The sequence below is a fragment of the Cyprinodon tularosa genome, unplaced genomic scaffold (assembly GCF_016077235.1).
Source record: "Cyprinodon tularosa strain WSP-4 unplaced genomic scaffold, ASM1607723v1 ctg68, whole genome shotgun sequence".
NCBI classification, from domain to species: domain Eukaryota; kingdom Metazoa; phylum Chordata; class Actinopteri; order Cyprinodontiformes; family Cyprinodontidae; genus Cyprinodon; species Cyprinodon tularosa.
The window spans coordinates 734,528-753,933 of NW_024039429.1; the positions used below are offsets into that span (position 1 = coordinate 734,528).

At 35.9% G+C, this 19,406-nt stretch overlaps 1 protein-coding gene across 1 annotated transcript; it reads right to left on the bottom strand.

Moving 5' to 3' along the window:
* Nucleotides 1-455: 455 nt before the first annotated feature.
* Nucleotides 456-17,534, bottom strand: LOC119771551 (interleukin-6 receptor subunit beta-like). The gene is made up of 16 exons (XM_038267605.1): nucleotides 17,252-17,534; nucleotides 14,330-14,602; nucleotides 14,102-14,243; nucleotides 13,846-14,015; nucleotides 13,634-13,743; nucleotides 12,052-12,081; nucleotides 11,700-11,847; nucleotides 10,078-10,160; nucleotides 9,767-9,983; nucleotides 9,503-9,670; nucleotides 8,962-9,063; nucleotides 5,667-5,807; nucleotides 5,443-5,583; nucleotides 3,686-3,770; nucleotides 2,993-3,074; nucleotides 456-1,839 (listed from the first exon to the last, which is right to left on the bottom strand). Exons 1-16 carry the CDS (start codon nucleotides 17,280-17,282, stop codon nucleotides 1,438-1,440), a joined length of 2,325 nt encoding a protein of 774 aa, XP_038123533.1. The 5' UTR covers nucleotides 17,283-17,534; the 3' UTR covers nucleotides 456-1,437.
* Nucleotides 17,535-19,406: the final 1,872 nt, after the last annotated feature.

Genomic DNA, 19,406 nt, shown 5'->3' on the forward strand with positions numbered 1-19,406 from the left:
ATCATTGCAATTCCGCTCGATGTATTAGTCATAATGTTACTGACAGAACAAAATTGGAAAATAAATATATTGTTAAAATATCTACCGGAACAAATTTGCTTTTTAAAATGTGAAGGATCTTTGTTGGAAAAAATACATACAATGGCAGCAAAAATATGAAAAATGAAATGTATTTATTTCAATGTCACATTAATGTGTATTATATTTTGTTACATTAGACAACATGTATGTATTACATACAGATCAAAACCACTTTTACATTTGAAAGCTCTTTTCCTACACATTTCTTTGTTACAAAATACATTTAATTGTACTGGCTTATTCTTCTGCAAAAAAACAAACAATGATAACAATAAAGAAACAGCACAAAGTGTACAAAGCTGCAAAACTCAGGATTCCTGTAAAAAAATGACTTTAACAAGACATTCAATACTCCCTGATCTTTTTGTAAAAAAAAAAATCTCTTCAGCATTTTGCAATAACCTGGTTATGCAGATGAGTCATCTTAAGCTAATATGTTATTTTACTACCTCTGGATTTAATGTCAGCATTCTTCTCTGGAGTTCATATCTGACATTATTCACAGTTAATCTGATTAACCTCACATAAAGTTCCATTTTCCTGCATTTGCTTTATCATTCATTTTAGTGCTCAAAAGAATCCAAATCTCGACAGGTATAAACCACAACAAGGGTACAAAAACATTTCAGTACATAAAGTAATAATAGTTAACAATCATACGAGAAAACATAGGCATTACAAAACAAGGACATTTATCCAAAAAAGATAAGATGGCAAGAGCTGCAAATAAGATGCTAGCAACACTGAAGCAACACTGTAACAACTGAATAGGAATTTCTTGAAGGTTTATGGGGGGAAATCTGTGAAGCTACCACTAGAGGGCAGTGAATGAGAAGTTCTCCCAATCTCATAGATCTAAATATTCTTAGATCTAAATATTCTTAAATAGATGTGAAATATTGAAGGACTTTTAATAAAATAGATAAAATACTTGGAATTAAATCAAACGAGGTATTTATGTTTGGGTGCTAATGCATGCAAACAGATTATGGCAGCTTTTTTGTTCTGTTTTTATTATTTCCTTGAATTGTTTTAATATTACAAAAGCTGGCATTTTTAAAGAGGTATATGCATTTTTAAGACACACTATATTCTAAAAATACAATCTTATTAACATACTCTTTGCTGTTTAAAATACAGTGTATGATACATATTGTAACAGTGAGTGATAGTGGTGATACCAACACCTATGCAGCTAAAGAACCATGTTCTGAGAACTTAATTTTCATCAACAGAGCAAACAGTTTTCAGTTGTACTATAGGAAATACGGTACATGAACAATCTTTCCTGTCACCCAAGGTATCTGTGCTGAATGACTCATCTTGACTCTAATTTTTCTTCTGTTTCCAAAGCACTCACCTAACATCACTTTGTTCAAACATGTTCAAGCTGACATATAATTGCTTTGATGTTGTCTTTTCTTGATTTTTGCCCATGTCACTCTTAGATGGTTTTTCAGCACCTAACAAAGGTTCCACAGAGTCCTGACTACGATATGGGCTGCTCTGTGAGAAAGAACATACCGTTGATGCTTCAGGGGAAGGTAGGAGCTGAGTTTCTGAGTTTTCGTAGAACCACTCAGCATGTTCACTTTCTGGCATAGAATTAGTCGATGAGTTGCAGATCATTGGTTTGCCATTCCAGGGTTTTTCACCAATACAATCTGGAGTAAAAGCTTTCCCAGCCTCTCTCTGAGTTTTATCCATGATGACTTGGTTTTCAATTTGATCTGTGACTGGCCGGAAGAACCCCTCCGTCTGAAGTAGACATTAAAGCACAGGGAAAAACAACATCAGGTCTTATCCGACACTAAATTTGACCAATATGAAGCCTCTAATGATGCACTTAACATGCAAAACATTCATATTTACCCTGATTGAATTTATCCTGGAAATGTCCAATTTTCTTTTTTTTTTTTTTGCAATCAATTTTCTTTTTGTTTTTTCAGTCAATAAAACTAGAAAACCTCCAGAAATCCAGGGTTTCTTGCAAAATATCCTGACTAGTTCATAGAGTTCGTAATTATAAGATACCGCAGATAATTTCATATTAAGATTAAATAATACCTACTGAGGAGAAAAATCAATCATTTGGCAATAATTTCCACCATTTGGACCTTATTAGAGCACAAGTGCACTAATCTAACCACTAGTCCAACACTTCTGTCTATTAGCAAAATATATAATTAAATATTTAACTTTAAGTATTAGTACAAATATAGCCATGTTTGTGTTTCCTTCTTTTAAAGACAACAGACATTTTCCTGTGCTTTCAGACATGTTGCTTTTTTTTCTTCTAGATTCTAATCAATCTCAACACAAAGGTGCAGTTTATGGTACAAACTGACTCATGAACGAGCTCAGTCACGGTACGTCTTTATAAATCAACTCCTTTGAAGTTAAATTTTTCCTTTTAGGACCTGCAGCATGTGAAAATGTTTTCACAAACATGTCAGTTTGAGGTTTAAAGACAGGTTTAAGATCTATGCGTACATAATAATAAGGTTGAGTGTGGAAAGGCTGGGTAATACAAGCACCCATCTGTTTTTGTGAGAAACCTTGGCCCCTCTGACGCAAACTGGAATTTGTTAGGAAGACCTTTTTAGGCTCAATATCAAACCCTTAATTTACAACCAAATTTCAGTGATGACATTTATGGGCTGGAGCACTGAGTGACTGAAAATAAAGAAAAATAAACAATCAACCATGTTAGTGTGGGTTGATGGACAAGATCTCATTCGGAAAAATCCTTTAGAATCTTTACAGCTTGATTATCATGTAACCATAAACACTAACTAAATCATACAAAACATTTGCTGTCAACAAAGGATACCAGTAATGTTTTATGAATTCATACATATTAATTTGTACATCTGCTATGGGGCTGTGACAAAATTTATATTGACCTTACCTTTTGATGACCATGTGATACCCATTTCCCCACAGAACTGAGACGAGGATTTGGCACAGGCATCTCCTTAAATTTCTTCCATCTAAAAATAAAATGAACAATCATTAATTTTTTGTAATGACTCTTTATAAAAGGAACATGGTTGATTGTCCTTTAAGACCTTTAATTTCAGTCACTCAGTGCTCCAGCCCATTAATGTCATAACTGAATTGGGGTCGTAAATTTAGGGTTTGATATCGAGCAAGAAAATCTGCAAAAAGAGTTCTAGCTTGTGTCGGAGTGGCTAAGGGTGACAGTGGTGTTGGATGCAGGAGTTTGCCCTGCAACCGGAAGGTTGTCGGTTCAAGCTCTGCTTTTCACTGTTGTTGTGTCCTTGGGCAAGACATCTGCATTGCCTACTGATGGGAGGAGGGACCAGTCGTGCCAGTCTACGGTAGCCTCGCCTCTGTCAGTGAGCCCCAGGGCAGCTGTGGCTACAATGTAGCTTGCCACCATTAGTGTGTGAATGTATGAATGGGTGAATGACTGAATGTAATGTAAACCACTTTGGTCAAGTCCTCTGAGTAAAAAAAAAAAAAAAAAAAGCACTATATAAACACAGGCTATTTTAAAGGAACACTTTTTACTGATTATACAAAATTGATTTTTGTGAGTTACAATAAATTATCAGAAACATTAAAGAACGAAACTTACTGAATGGCACAGGTTAGCCCAAGACACAGTACAAGAAAGAAACAAATACCTCCGTAGACAGTAAAAGCTGTAACAATCTTGGAATCTGTAAACAATAACAGGCATGTGTTATATCAGGGGGAAAAACATTTACAAGAAATTACAAAACAGGCTTGAATCAGAGGCAATCAGACATGCTTTCAGTTTTATTTTGAAACATTTCAATACTTTGTCTAGAAGTCATATTAGATGATGAGACGCCGGGAAATCACAATCCTTCCCCTTGTTTTAGTGATGCTTTTCTTTTTTAACAATATAGTTTTGTTTCTCCAATCCGTCCAAAATCTGAATATTTTGGTAGTAAAAGGCGTTTCCGTTTTATTCCAGATGCCAGTGTACGGCTGAATCTTTGCCAGAGCTCCTGGCTCTTCTGGGCTGTACCATACGTCCGTAGTTTTACTTTGGTTTCTCTTATGCCGGAACCTGAGCTGTCCTTGCCCCACTGGATCACATAAAAAAACTCCACTCAGCTTTGGTTTGGTTCTTCTGTTCTCTTTGGGATATTTTTGTCTGAGTGCGTTGTTGGGTTTGAAATTCCCTGGTATGTTGTGTTTAGAGAAAATCCTTGAGAAACTCTTGACACGTATGGAATTGCAATGTTTTTGCCACTCTGTTTTCTCTTCTGTGTTAGATGGCATGTTTTTCTTCCTCTAGTGTTCCTTCTAGGAAATCACTTGAACATGCGGTTACCCAAGCTGGGTGTTTATTAAACCAAACCAACAACAGGAAGAACAACACAGCATCTAACACTAAGAGGAAAAACAGTTAAACTTTTAAAGAAAGAAATCCAGATCATTAATGAAAAAGTGGATCCTTCTCCAAACAACTGTTTTACTACTATTTAAATGCACCACTGTATTCTATCTTTAACAATGTTCTGTTATAATTCTTAGGTTTTGCTCAAAATACTTAATACCAGTAATTTTATGATTGAAAATGCGAAACTGAATAAATTTATTCATATACATTTACGTTAATTAAAGCCTTAGGCCAACTTTTCCTTAAATGTCAAAAGGCAGTGAGCTATTGGAAAGGAATACATTATAAAGAACAAAATATTTCAGGAATGGTTTCTGCTGATTAATCGCAATGGATGGAGAGACAATAATATGAGCAAACAGAGGAAATTAAAACTGTATTTTGTTTAGTGGAAAACATGTTAAAATAAAAGCCAAAAGAGAAAATAAAAATGAACTGCAAGACTATCTTTCAAGTGTAGCATCATCTGTACCCATCGTATCTGCCATGACATGCAAAGAAAGGAAGGATGAAGGTGAACTATTACTACTGTGTGATTAATGTCTTGTCAATCTCTGTCAAATTGCTGGTATGCACATTTCCCTTCAAGGCTTTCAGGAAGGAGCCACAGGCAGCACACAGTGTCATCTTATCACCTAAATAATACACAACTTTAGGTGTTATATCTTAATCTATTCATGCCCTTTTCAAACCATTTTCAACTCTAAAAGTACAGACCGAGTCATTCAGATCCACTTTTTTATCACCATATTATGGATTAACAAGCAGAGGGTGTTGATGTTACAGCTCTGTCTTCTGACTTGGCCAAAAAAATTTTTCTGCAACTCTTTGAAAAGGTTCTTTAACAAAAAATGGCCCCCGTTAAACACTTCAACTTTTTAATCTTTCCAAAAGAAATAGTTGTATTACCTTAAGGCTTAGTATTATTTCTCTTGAACAGCCTCTGAGATTATACTCACCAAATATATTTGTTGTAAAAATATTACTTTTGCTCATTGTTGTCCCATTATAGCCCATGGCTTCAACAAAGACAGCGTACTGGGTGTTTGGTTTTAGGTCCTTCAACCAGACTTCAACTGCACTGCCATCCAACGTGACATCTACAGGAAAGCCATTATGTTATTGTTGTAACCTTAGTATGAAAAAACTGTGCAAACCTTAAGCATTGATGAGGTGAACTTACTGAGATAGGGTCGTCCCTGTGATTCACAAAAGACCACGTAGGTATCGACATGGCTGCATGGATCCTGTGACTTTGTGCTCCACTTTACATATGCACTTTTATCTAGAGTGTCCACAACTTCAACAGCAATGATCTCTGGAACTGTAGGAGTCATTTTTATTACACAACTGGAATGGTGACAAACATTTTTGTTGAGAAGTTTACATGCACAATGGGTGCACCTAACTTTTCCGGCCTTTAATGTTACGAAAAACTTTCCTTTGCACAAGCTGAGAAGATGCAAGGTATCAATGCTCAAACTCAACAACTTCTTTGGCAATTGTTCTAGACTGTTGTTTTTTCCTTTTTTCATTTAAAGGTACGCTTTAGATTGCCCACAATGAAAAGCTAAATGCAATCTGTATGTTTAGGTTCAACTGAGTCAAAGATAGAGCTATCTATCTAGAAAATTTGTTGGGTGGAGTCATGCTAATGTAAGACTTTCAAACCTAAGTGAAGTGCACTCATTTTCTAACAAGATGGTGGCTGCATCATGCCGAGTGTGTCATGATCTTGGCGCTGATGGCTTGCGTACTCTTTTCATTCACCTGTCTAACTCTGCCCGGTTTCTCATCACTGCTCATCTGATCCACCTGCTCCTGCCTCTATTTAAGGCACTTGCATCCAGTTATCAGGGTCTGATGATCTCTTTCACTCGAGCCAGAGGTGAGAGGATCATTAGCAAACCTTAGTGTTTCCAATTTCCTGCTCCTGACCTATTCTGCCTCTAAACCCCTAATACCCCATTTACACTACCATTGAAAACCCGATCCATGCTGAGACCGGTCCTCGCCTCCTAGTGGCGATCTGCGGTATTATTGCCAGTATTAAAGGAGGAAATCAAGCAGTTGGTGGCGGTAATACACCAAAACTTGTTTGCCAACCGCCATTAAACACAAAAAGAAGAAGACGAAGAAGGAGGATATCAAGCAAATCAAAATGGCAGTGCCCGTCACATTCAGAAAGTTATGCTTGGGCGTTTCTCAATTCACGAGAACACGAGTATGTACTCGCGTTCTCGTCAAGTCCGTTCTTGGCGAGAACGCAGGAAGATCGGACTTGACGAGAACGCGAGCACGCAAGCACGTATGTGTATTGGAGCAGAAGCGTACTCGTGACTAGGCTTGTCCCGATCCAATCCACGTATCGGATCGGGACACCGATATTGGCAAAAAAATGCGTATCGGCAAAGCATGTAAAATGCCGATCCAGACTGCCGATCAAGTTTTAAAAAAAAAATCTGGTCCGTATTTTCCAGTTTTGCCGATTGAAACGATCCATTCCACTATTTTGCGCCAGTGTTTCCCTGTTTTGCATTTTTATTAAAACTTACAGTAATACTTGCACCTTTAACTGTTTACGGTTTTACTGTTCACTGTGCAATTTCAGATTGCTATTCATAATTTTGTCCAGTTTGTGTTTATCTCTTAATAAACAGGAAAGTTTGTTGTTACCAAGCATTGTGTTTTATTCAATCTCACCTAATTTAGCTGGCTAGATGTTATCAAGAGTACTAAAACCCTTTTCAACATGAGTCTTACAACTAAGGCTAAATACTTTAACTTAAACTTAAATACATGCTCGGATAGGCTGGTATCGGCCAGTATCGGTATCGGATCGGAAGTCCAAAAACAATATCGGTATCGGATCGGAAGTGCGAAAACCTGGATCGGGACATCTCTACTCGTGACGTCATCACAGGCAACGTTGTTTAGCATTTCTTTAACAGTCAAAACTATTTATTCCCTACACAAAACATTTTGAAAACAATATTTTTAATTTCTAAAGCTTAAAAAACATTAAAAAAAATTACCGAACCGCAAAAAAAACGCCATCAGAACGAGCGGTAGTTCACACATAACTAGACCGAGAGAAGTGCACTACAGATGGGGTAAATTTAGCCCTGGCTGCGGTTATCCTCGGAGGTCTGCTGGTCACTCTGGTCCGCTCAACGTCTGACTTTTTTTTTTTATTTCGCACTAACTCTGTAAACAGACCACACAGGGAGGCTTAAATGTATAATGTTATCGCCTAAAACGATTTCAAAACGTACTTTTGAAGAACAACCGCAGCAGAAAAGGGAATGTTTAACTTAACACTGTGAACGCTTTCTGGAATCAAGCTGCGGCCGCGGGGCATTCTGGGGAAGCGGTCAGTCTGAAGAACGCACAAGTCTGCTCTGATGCATGCTCGATAAAGAGGGCGGGGTGAGAACAACATCCGGGGATTTGATGCGTTCTCGATCTGGCATTCTTGAGAATTGGAACGGTACTCGGGCTGAGGCTGATGACGTGTCACGAGTACACGAGCACACGAGAACGCTCAAGAACGCATATTGAGAAACGCCCCTTGATTATTATTGCTGTACTTCGGTGTTATTGTTTAAAATGCCATTATTTAAAATGTTGCGTGGAGAAGATTTTGATAGTTTATAGTTGAAAAAGAAGTTGTTCTTCTTCTTCTGTTCCTGGAGGGGCATCACCGCCAAGTACTGGAATGGAGTGTGAATCGAGATGTGCAGCCAGACGGAGATGACGCGTTCTGCTCATGCGCTCTTAAATCAGAGAACCGAGCCAGGGAAAAACCGAGCCGAGCCCACCTCTGGAACTGGTCTGCAGTTATCTTGGTTCGGTTGTGTCTAGCTCGGTTCAGTTCAGTTTGCTTTCCATTTACACACAATAAGTTATCTCAGTTACTGAGCTTGGAACGGTCTCAGCACGGTTTTTTAAGGGTAGTGTAAATGGGGTATAAGCCTGCCTGTTTCCATCTGAACGTTTTCTCTGACCTGGCCTCGGAATCCTGATTGTTCTCTAATTTCTGGGGCTGCAGCCTCTGGGACAACTGAAACTAGGTTAGTGACTAACGCATTCATATCATCCTCCGTCAGATTATCACTTACCTGTCACTGTCACTAACCTGTGTTTTCTTTTACAAAGTTTTTTATGATAGACACCCTACTGTAGCTACTAAAGTTCAGTTTGTTTTAATACTTAACGCTTTTCTAATGTCTGTCTGTCTTGCCCTGAATACTGGGACCTCTGTTCTGAGTCTTGACAGAGTGTTTGTTTCACTGGCAGCAGTATGTTGTCCAACTTGCTCATGAAGAGATGTGATCTCTAATTTCTGTAACTTCACCTGAGGTCAACCAAAAGAGATTTTAAACTTTGACTTAACTGATCTTTCTAAACTTCTCAGTGGAACAGATTACGACTATAATCTTGTATATTATTAAAAAAATAAATAAATCAGTGTTTACCTCTCACACTGGAGCAGATCAAATTGGCTTGCATGCCTCGGCCTGTGCTGTCATTAAAGAGAGGCGTAACTGTGATATTGTATGGCTTTGAAGGTAGCAGGTCTACAAAAATAAGAAAAAAAACATTAACACTTAAGTGACAAATAACAGATGCAACAAGTTTAAGCTATTCTATGTGACATTTCAATCCTGCTCACCCCGCTGAAGCAGAGAAAACTAAAATTAAGTGAGATAAAACCAGAGGTCAAACCCAAAGCAGAAATAATATGAAAACAACAGCTTTATGACATCAGCCATATTGATACAAGATTTTCTTGTAAGAACATCAATATGTGTTGTACAGTGGGTAACATAAGACATAACATAATTGTTAGAAAAACCCTCGAAGTAGTCTAATCTTCAAAGGAAATGCATTATAGATCAGCTTTTAACATGAAATTCCACTAATGAGTCCATTACTCTCTTTATTCCATCAATAAATCATAACTAATGTGATTAATGACTTGTCCATTCTCCATTTAACACATGCACTCTAACCTACCAAACAGAGTTGCATTTGTATATGCGCTCTCCTTCCAGAAGTACTGAACTCCATCGTAGGTCCAGTCTATCATGTAACTACTGGCTGGATTCTCTGACTTGTCCCAGCTGACCTGAATAACACCATCTCGGCTTTTTGCTTGGATATTGCCAACTTGCGAAAGGCCCACTGATGAGGTAAAGAGTGAATTGACAAATGATTAAGGAAATGGTACAAACATTGTTGTTACTCATTTAAAATTTCAAATGTAACAGTAAAACTCACTCTCTCCAACAGCTGGGACATACACCGAGCTCTCGGAAAGCACTACATCATTACTGGAAATTGTGAGATATAATCTGTGTTCGAGTTTGTCAACATCAACATCACAAGAGGAGCTGCCACACGTGGTCTGTGTGTAATTTCCAGTGGTTGTCGTGTTGTTGTAGGAAATCATTTTGATTGTGTAGTTCAACACCTCTTTGCATGTTGGGGGAATAGCCTGAGTTAGAGGGAAGCATGTAGTTAATTAGCAATCCAGGAGTTATGGCTTGAATTCTTGAAATTGGACAATAGAATTTGTACTTTTTCTTTACCTTCCACATGAGATGAACTTTTCTTTCTCCATGTTTACCCTGTTCAACCACCTTCCTCCAGAGTTGCGGCCTGATGTGAGCCTCTACAACAGGTGAAAAAAATAAATCTAAATTTGATCACACAGCAACAAACAGTCAAACACACAAACACTCTCTGTTTTGGATTTAGTCTGTTGAAAGAGAAAGAGACTTGAATTGAATCCAAAACCATCTTGATGCCATAGCAACAGCTGTAAAGAGACTGTAAACATCCCCTAGATCACTGTTAGGAGTTGGCTTTCCAAGAAGCTGTTGTGGAATGCAAACGTGGAATGCAAATCCCTCTTTCAAAATGTTTAATCCAAGCACATTGTGGAAAAAAAACAACTATCTGGGTATGACCAAAACTGTTAACTGTCGATATATAAGAAGACTTGTTGACTTTCCAACCCTTTGTTGCACCAATAAAATTAATTTTTCTGCTTTGTAGGATTGGCTTCACTAGTGACGCATTTCTGCAGTCAAGTCTGAACCTGTGACAAATTAGTGCAGAATAATGTGGGCATGGGAGACAAACACATGAGTTATTAATATACTGTACCTGGCAGAAGGTTATTTATAATTCACAATATATACCAAAAAGGTTGAACGCATAACTGTGAAATGAAAGGAAACATTAAACCTTGTTCATTATCCTTTACTGCAACAGCTACAAGTTCATGTGGGTGTATCTCTACCAACTTTGCACTCCTAAAGACGGACGGGTGAATTCACAAAGCAGTGCAATCTTCTCCATTTTCTGCAACATTTTTTCTTCCCTTATTTCCTTTACTGCGGCCCTGGATTCAAGGAAAGTCATTGGCTCCTGCTGTAATCTAAATTAATGCATGCATGAAGCTATTTTAAAATCAGATCAGCTTTTGTATCCCAATTTTTTCCGAATACACATGAACTTAAGTTTGCATCTTTAATTACCCCCTCATTCTTCTTCGTAAAACAGCTCAAATTCAGTTAGATTGGATCTAGTGCATCTTGAAACAGCAATTAACAGGAACTAACAGAAATTCCCAGTTGGAGTGAGGTCTAGGAGTGGATTAGGCAGGATTATTCTTTGGTCAAATACACACCTACAACAACAGGCGACTACAGCTTAAGGAAAAATATATCTTTAATTTGCTTTTGGGATTAATAGAGTATTTGTAATGGAACTTAATTTCTTAGCAACAGGACAACAACATTTTTCTTGTCACTCTTAACACAATAAAAGTCTGAAATAGTTAAGTATAAGTAAAAAAAATCCTTCAGTAAGATTTTATTTCAGGGAATGATAGAGGTGCACAAAAGTGTTGCTCCATATATTTTGTTAATGGCAACTACTTCTTAATGCAATATTCCTTTTTTCAATCTTCAGTAAAAGCAGTTTTCTATATTTCTCCCTTTCCGTTTCTGTAACTGCAATAAAAGACTGATTAATTTCAAAGCTATTTTACATATCTGTACCATGAATAAATCTGGATTATGTGGGATCTAAAAGTATGAAATAACTTACTCAAATTGTTTCATTTGCTTACCATTACCATAGATATTACCATACAAGATATTGATATTTACTGAAGTTAACTTAATCTACATATTTCTCTTACTGTTAAGTTTAGTCAGGACAGTTCTTTCGTGGCTCCAGTCACTCCAAGGGGCGTTCTCTTTTGCACATCGGACTAAAATGCTATAATTATTGCAGGACTCCATCTCTTTGATGATGGCACTGGATTTCAATTCTTTAATGCTCAAATACTGCAACATAAAAAAAGTAAAACAGTGAGAACAATCTTAGGAGCCTACAGCTGCAACAAATATTAGATGTATATTAATAAACCCTGTATTTATTTGACAACAAACACAAAAACCTGAGATCATCTTTAAAAGCTTAAAGATTGCACATAAAACCATAGATGCAAAATTTTTATAGACATACTAAAAATACTAAACATTTCTTACCTTTGAAGCTTGAGCATTAGATTCTGAAGTCTGGAACAAACAACAAACGGTCTAAATCAGCCAAAACATAAACTTTTATAAAGCATTTTTTCAATTAAAACTAAATTAATTCCATAAACTTATTTTTATATTATAAATGATAAATATGGACAAAAAACCCTGTTCAACATAAAAGAGATGGCTTTTGAAGTAGATATGCTGGTTCTAAGGGAAAAGTAATTACAGTTTATCAATTTAATCTGCAGTTTAGCAAGGTTTCATGAATCATTTGCTTTGGGTTAACTCTCTTAAAACAAAAATTTTATTACCAAAACACTTGACACCTACTGTATGTAGAAGCCAAATAATAACGCATTTCTATTTGGTTACACCCGTCAAAACCAGGGATGGTGGTCTTAAGACCAGTCTTGGATCTTTATGCCCTGGTCTAAGGATTGTTTTGTCAGGACTCCACAAATGGAGGCCAGCTTGACACTGTAGTTTTGTGAATAAATAAAATAAAAAATAAAAAATATATAATAATAATAAAAATAATAATGTATGAAACATAACTGTGTTTGATCGTCTGCTGCAGATGCACATCATGCAGAATGTGAATTAAACCATCAGTGGTCAGAACACCGCTGCATACCACCATGTCAGACTAAATGCAATTTTGATCCTGCTCATGATGACCGTGAATGTTTACAAAACCACGACATTTGGTTCTTTGATTATTGCCACTTTTGATCCATAACTTTAAAACAGTGAACACTGACTTGCAGTTTTGCTTTTACTGAAAAAAACACCTGCTTTCCCACAACCAAACATATCAATCTATCTATCTATCTCTCTCTCTATATATATATATATATATAAATTGATGATAGAAAAAATTTTAGTCTTATTTTTATTTAAAGTGCGGCAAATATCACAGATTTTATTTATCATTCATATTGGCAACAGCTACTTCTTTCAGGGTATAGAATACTTTTTGACAGACCCATTGACATGAACTGTTGTTTTTAAATATTACAAAGATTTATAACTTTTACTGTTTTCTGAAAATTTTCATACAATTCTTGTACAACGTAAACAGAAAAAAAAAGTTTAGAGAATCTAGTGTATCTATGCATGGCTGCATTTATTAGCGTTGATGCTAGTTTATTATTTATGACAAATGTTACTTTAATCGAAAGTAGAACATTTGGTTTATTATTTAACCATTGTTGCATTATTTATTTTGCATTTTGCTGGGTTTTTTCGACATATTTTGGTAACACCCTTATATTACTAACAGCAACTTGGCCAATTGTTCTCACCACATTATTACCCCAGTGTTAAAAGTTGTTAAGGAAAAAAAAAAAAAAACTTCAAAAACATAAATGTACTTTAAATGTCCTCCGAGGTAAAAAGAAAAAAAAAGAAAAAAAAGATGATCTATTAGTGTAACTTATCCTAAATATGTTTATTTTTGTTTGCTTATGTGGCCTCCAATCAACTGAAGACCTTCTATAATATCTAGGCATTGATGAATTCAGGCTAACTATATTTTTCATATCACTATATTGAAATGTTTGCTTTCCTTTCCCAGTTGTCCTACCTTGTAGTATTTAACTTCACATATCCGATTACCGAGTACTGTATTCCATTCAACCAACAAATGATCTGACGAGGGCGTCGTCACTATCCCTGTCGGAGGACGGATTTTAACTGAGGAAACATTCAAAAATCATTGAAACATCAATAAAGCACAAAAACCTACTTAGGATATGAAGATGTATATTTTTGTAAAGTTTTATTTATGTTACTTACCTATGTTTTCGGGTATAAATGTGTAGTTTTCCGAGTCCACCTCCCAAGCAGCGGTTTTTGCACTGACATTAATTGTTAGTTCACGCTCGAAGAACAAGGTGGAGACTCTGCCATCTTCGATTGTGCATTTTGCTACTTGTGAGTTGCATTTTTCTTTCAAGGGACTAATGCTAAAAGAATTACATGTTTGAAAAATCTATAATGTAACATTTCAAACATAGTCATACATTTAAAATGAAGAGAATGCGAAGCTTACTTTACTGTGTAGTTTATTGTTTGTGAAGATTTCATCTCATGCTCCCATGTACACGTGAAGCGTTCTGGCAGACCATCCATTTCCCTCAAAAAGCTTATGCTACTATAATAATCAAAGAGGCATGTTATGTTTTTAGGCTTTGCTGTAAGGAGGAGAAGAAAGGGAAAGGTAGTAATCTCACTGCAGGGGTGACACACCATATTAATCAAGTGGAGGATTTTATCTTACAATATGTTCTGATGGTGACACCACCTAAGATCTGATCCATAAACGAAGTGTGGCACTGCACCGTTGCTTGTGATTGATTGAAGTTTCTCAGCGATAAGACAGTATGGGTTGAATTAAGAGTTTTTGACAGGCTGTCACTGATTTTCTCATTGTTCAGTGTCCAGAAGATATTGCCATTATTTAAACATGATGTTTGACACACCAACTCAACACTGGAGCCCACTTCTACACGCAGATCTTTAGGGAAAACATTGCAGCTCTTCTCCTGCTGGCCTGTGTGAAATGAAAACATTTGGAAAAGTTTACTCATTGTGATGTTCCCATGAAGTCTTACTGTGTATGCAGTATGCATCACTATTGGAAACCGGTTTTTTTTTTTTTGTTGTTGTTTTTTTTTCATGTTTCCTTTTATTTCTTCTGCTTATTTTCTGCAGTGATATTTTTAACCCACACCACATACCTGATGCTGGTTTTACTCCTGGGCTCTGAATTTGAATTTTTATGTTAAGGCATGTGCTGTAGAAATTCAATTCACATAATACATTTCACATTTTGCCTTCTTTGCTTTGAAAACTATTGGTCGGAAACTCAATAAAATACAGTTATATTTAACACTGCAATATATAAAAATATGAACTAATCCAATTGATGCAAAGACCTTTACACATATGTTGATGGTTTGTTCTACTTCTAATGCTGGATCAACATCAACACCAAAACTGACCCTGTTAAATTGATTCTCTGCAATAATTGAAGAAATTAACAATAAACACTTTATCTCGAAAAATTGATGGAGTCTTGGTTGATAATTTCCTTTACAGCTGCTGTTGTTTATAGGCTTTCTCCACATCTAGCACCAAAAACTCAGATTTAAATATGAGCCTGTCTTTCACTTTCATTTGCAGTCTTAAGACAGCTCTTTGTGCTTGGTTCCTGGGAAACATAACCCCTAAGGAATTTACCCAGTAATATCCAGAAGGTCTTTTTCTCTGGAATTGCATGAAATTGACAAATCCATTCAGGGTAGAAGCAAATAAGATCCAATCCACAACCTATTAAAAAATCTATTCTATTAAATTCTATTCTATCTATTAAAAAAAAAAATAATTAAGGTCAGAATGTTTCATTAGAACCAAAAATAAGTGTTCACTTACTGACAGCAGTCCCATAAACAATGGCGCAACGACACAACAATAGGCCCTTAAGAAACAGTATCTGGGTGGGCCCCATAAAGGTTCAGGATATGGCGACAGTTCCATAAATCGACCAAGAACATACCCCCTCAGCTGCCGCAAACAACCGACCTGGAACGTCCCCCATACATACACACCCCCCGCTCTCTCTTGTTGTGCCTGTGCAATCGCAGTAGTTGTAATCCGCATATGATGCACAAATTATTGTACTGTCTGCACGCTCTCACTCGCATTAACAAAACACCAACTCACATAGTTAGGAGTTTCATAGCCCCCCTCCTCACCCACCCTCTCTCCATTAATCTCCTGGTCACAATCTTCATTCACTGTAGTAGCAACGTCCTTCTCTCCTTCTTTGGTTCTTTGAAAGAACATTTTCATTTTGGGAAGTTTTTTCCGTTCTTCCAGCAGCTCTTCTTTTCTTTTTCTTTTCTGGATTCCGCTTAAGTACCTCATTTTGGTATCCATCGTCGCTAACATATTGTATGTAACGGTTATGGTTTTAATCAACGGTCTGGATTACCCATAATTCCAAGTCGTAGTGTAAAAAATAAAATACTCAAATACATCATTCTTTTAAGATCTTTGTTGCGATTTTAAACATATTATATGAGTGTATTTTTTACCAACCGTCTTATGAACTATATACAGTTATTAACATAGTAATTCAAAGTAGGGTCTGCTTTGCTATTGGTGTCGTGTTTAAACGGCCCACCATCATGTTAAAATCTGGCATGTGTTACAGTATAAATACAGTCCGGTGTGGCAGGTTACTTCAGTATCAGGTGGGTTTTATAGGGATTTTTCGCACCATTGCATCAGCGAAGAAATGTCCTAGTCTACAAATGCATAGGGGGCCTACCAGATGTCAATGATCCATGAAGTAGAAAACAGAGAAGAATAAGTTCTGTTCTGGTTGCAGCAGACTGATTCAAACCATCCTATTCCCACTGTGATGGCAGCATAATGTGGACAAACTTTTCTTAAGCTAGGAAACAGAAACTATTTAGAGATGTTAGAAGGATAGAAGAATGGAGCTAATTACAGGGGGGTGTGGGCAGAAATCTAGACAATACTAACATGAGAGAACACTTCCAACCCTTCAGCACGACAATGAACACACACCCAGAACTACAATCTAACATATTAAAAAAAATCCTTTCAGTTGTGTTTTCTATGTAACCTGACTGAGTCTGAGATACTTTGATAAGATAAAATGTCGGAATTAGGCAGTGTTTTCATAGACACCACTAAAACGTTTCAGCTCCAAAAAAAGTATGTGGGTGTGGGGTTTAAATATAGAAGCACAAAACAGTTATTCTCTATTAAAAACATTTCCTAAACACCAATTATGCTTTCCCTACTCTTCAATCATGCACTGCGTTATGGAAGTCTACAACATAAGATTCCACTATAGCTTCAGGATGTAAAAAGACAAAACCTGTATGAGTAGAAAGGAACACTTTTGCAAGATATATGAGAATATAGAGCAGCTAAGATAGATAGATAGATAGATAGATAGATAGATAGATAGATAGATAGATAGATAGATAGATAGATAGATAGATAGATAGATAGATAGATAGATAGATAGATAGATAGATAGATAGATAGATAGATAGATAGATAGATAGATAGATAGATAGATAGATTTGCTTACATCTATTACTTTTATCTATTATTTTTATCAACAACATGTAAAATAAATAAAGAATAAAGTTTTTCCTACCTTTGCAAATGGAGATAACCCCAGCCAGCATAACCGAAACCAGAAAGAGACTCATAACTTCTCCTTATATCAAATTCTCAAGAAAATCGACGCAAGTGAAATTCTAGGATTAAAACGGATAAAATCGTCTCAGTCACATGTTTTTTTTTTTTTTTTGCAACAGATTTCTACAGTCCGCCGCAGCGCATTTACTCTATTTCACCGCAGAATTTCAGCCTTCAACTAACAGGAACTTCAGCAAACCCTGAAATAAACGGGACGCATTACTGAACTGGAAACGCTCCGCGAATGAAAGGGGAAGTGAAGCAACTTGTGGGTAACTTCCAAACACTTCAGACGCCTCCCTTACTCCATTTTGAATCTTTTTTTAATGCTTCTGATAAAAAGCTACAGATAAGACGTCTTAATTGCCTCAATCAGCAATTTAAAAGACAATAAATGCGGAACAAATATTCGAGTACATTTTCTCTTTTGATGTTTTCTTTTTTATTGAAATTAAAGTAAACACTTGTTTTTATGTTATCTTTAATTTTCGACTGTTTATTTACACTACTGTCCAGAATTATTTTTTAAATAAACATAAATGGCAACTTCTTTTTTTTTTTTTTTTTTTTTTTTTTTTTTGAACAGAAAACACGCGTTTGGCGTTCAGGTTTTAATTTGATTATTTGTCTTTCTAACTGGTTCCCTGTTTATAGAGGTACTTTTGATTTAACTTCATACATTCACCGTTGTGGTCTGAGATCTGGGTATCTATTCCCTGTTTGCCTTCAGAAAACAAAATAAGACACCAAAAAAAACAAAAAAAAAAACATCTACCATACCTACTAATCTGGTAATAATGAGGAAATTGATCTATCTGGGTACCTGGCTTTTGTTTAGGATTGCCTTCGACTGTTCAAGTGAAACAATTCAACTGAAACATCATTAGTTCAACTTTTTTATTTTCTTTAGTCCAACTGTTTTTAATATTTTTTTAGCCTCTGCGTTTTTTATTTTATTTCTTTATTATTTTTTCCTACTTTCTTTGATTCTGTTTTATTTTCCTATATTTTAATCATGTAAAGCACTTTGCATTGTCTTTGTACTGAATTGTGCTATACAAATAAATTTGCCTTGCCTGTCTGATTGTAACTGAATGACATCATCACTCACCGTCCCATATTAAGGATGAAGGAAAAGGGAAAACTTTTTGTGTAAATAAAATATATATATATATATATATATATATATATATATATATATATATATATATATATATATATATATATATATATTTTATTTTTACACTATTTGTTTTTACATATCAGTTACTTGTGTTCGTTTTCCAGCTGTGTATTCATTTCTACAGAGGTAGGCTACATTAAATACTTTGTAATAAAGTCAAATGCCATGTCAATGTCATGCCTAAGGTTTTGACTCTGACGTTGTACGGGCTTCAAATCAAAATATCAAATCAGTTTTCAATATTCATTTATTTAGTTTGTTACGTTTACTTATAGTTTATATATCTATAAAAGCTATACTTCAGTTATCTTTTATATTTGTGAAATCTAAGATTTAGTAACAAATGTTTGTTCAGTCTTTACTTTTTTTTCCAAATGTTTCGAAACCTGACTTAGAAACATCCTCTTCGTGGTTACTGTCTAACCAGCCTTTAGTTTTCAGCGCTCTCTAGTGGTTGTGTAAAGCATTGTTTTGGTCTGTAGGACGCTAATTATTTTTGGAAAAAATAAAAAAAAGAATAAAATCAATTTTAAACTTTTTACAAAATATTTATATAATTATTTAAATTAATACAATATTATGTTCATCTCGTCTTTCAAAGCGAGAAACACTTGTACAATAGCTCGGCACCATTTGTAAGTTGGTGAAGCAAACTGCGCGTCGTGTGGGCGGAGTTTGCTCTCAATATGAAGCACACTTTACAGATATAGTCGAGTAAGCAGCACTTTATTGTCCAGATGCTTTTGTCAAAACACAAACAAAAAATAGCACAACATTAAAAAAGTGTGAAAAACACATTATGGATATTATTGCATCAGGGACCATGTTATTCCTTGAGTTCATTTAGAAAATCACAGTGGATTCTGGCTCCAGGTTGAACTTCGTATCATTTATTGAATCAACCCAGTAAAACTTCCTTAACCGACGT

Excerpts from the sequence above, each read along its gene's own strand:
- LOC119771551 (XM_038267605.1), bottom strand. The coding sequence starts at position 17,282 with ATGCTGGCTGGGGTTATCTCCATTTGCAAAG. Across the intron at positions 9,984-10,077 it reads AAGTTCATCTCATGTGGAAG|GCTATTCCCCCAACATGCAA; the intron begins GTAAAGAAAAAG and ends CCTCTAACTCAG. Across the intron at positions 5,584-5,666 it reads ACAGGGACGACCCTATCTCA|ATGTCACGTTGGATGGCAGT; the intron begins GTAAGTTCACCT and ends GCTTTCCTGTAG.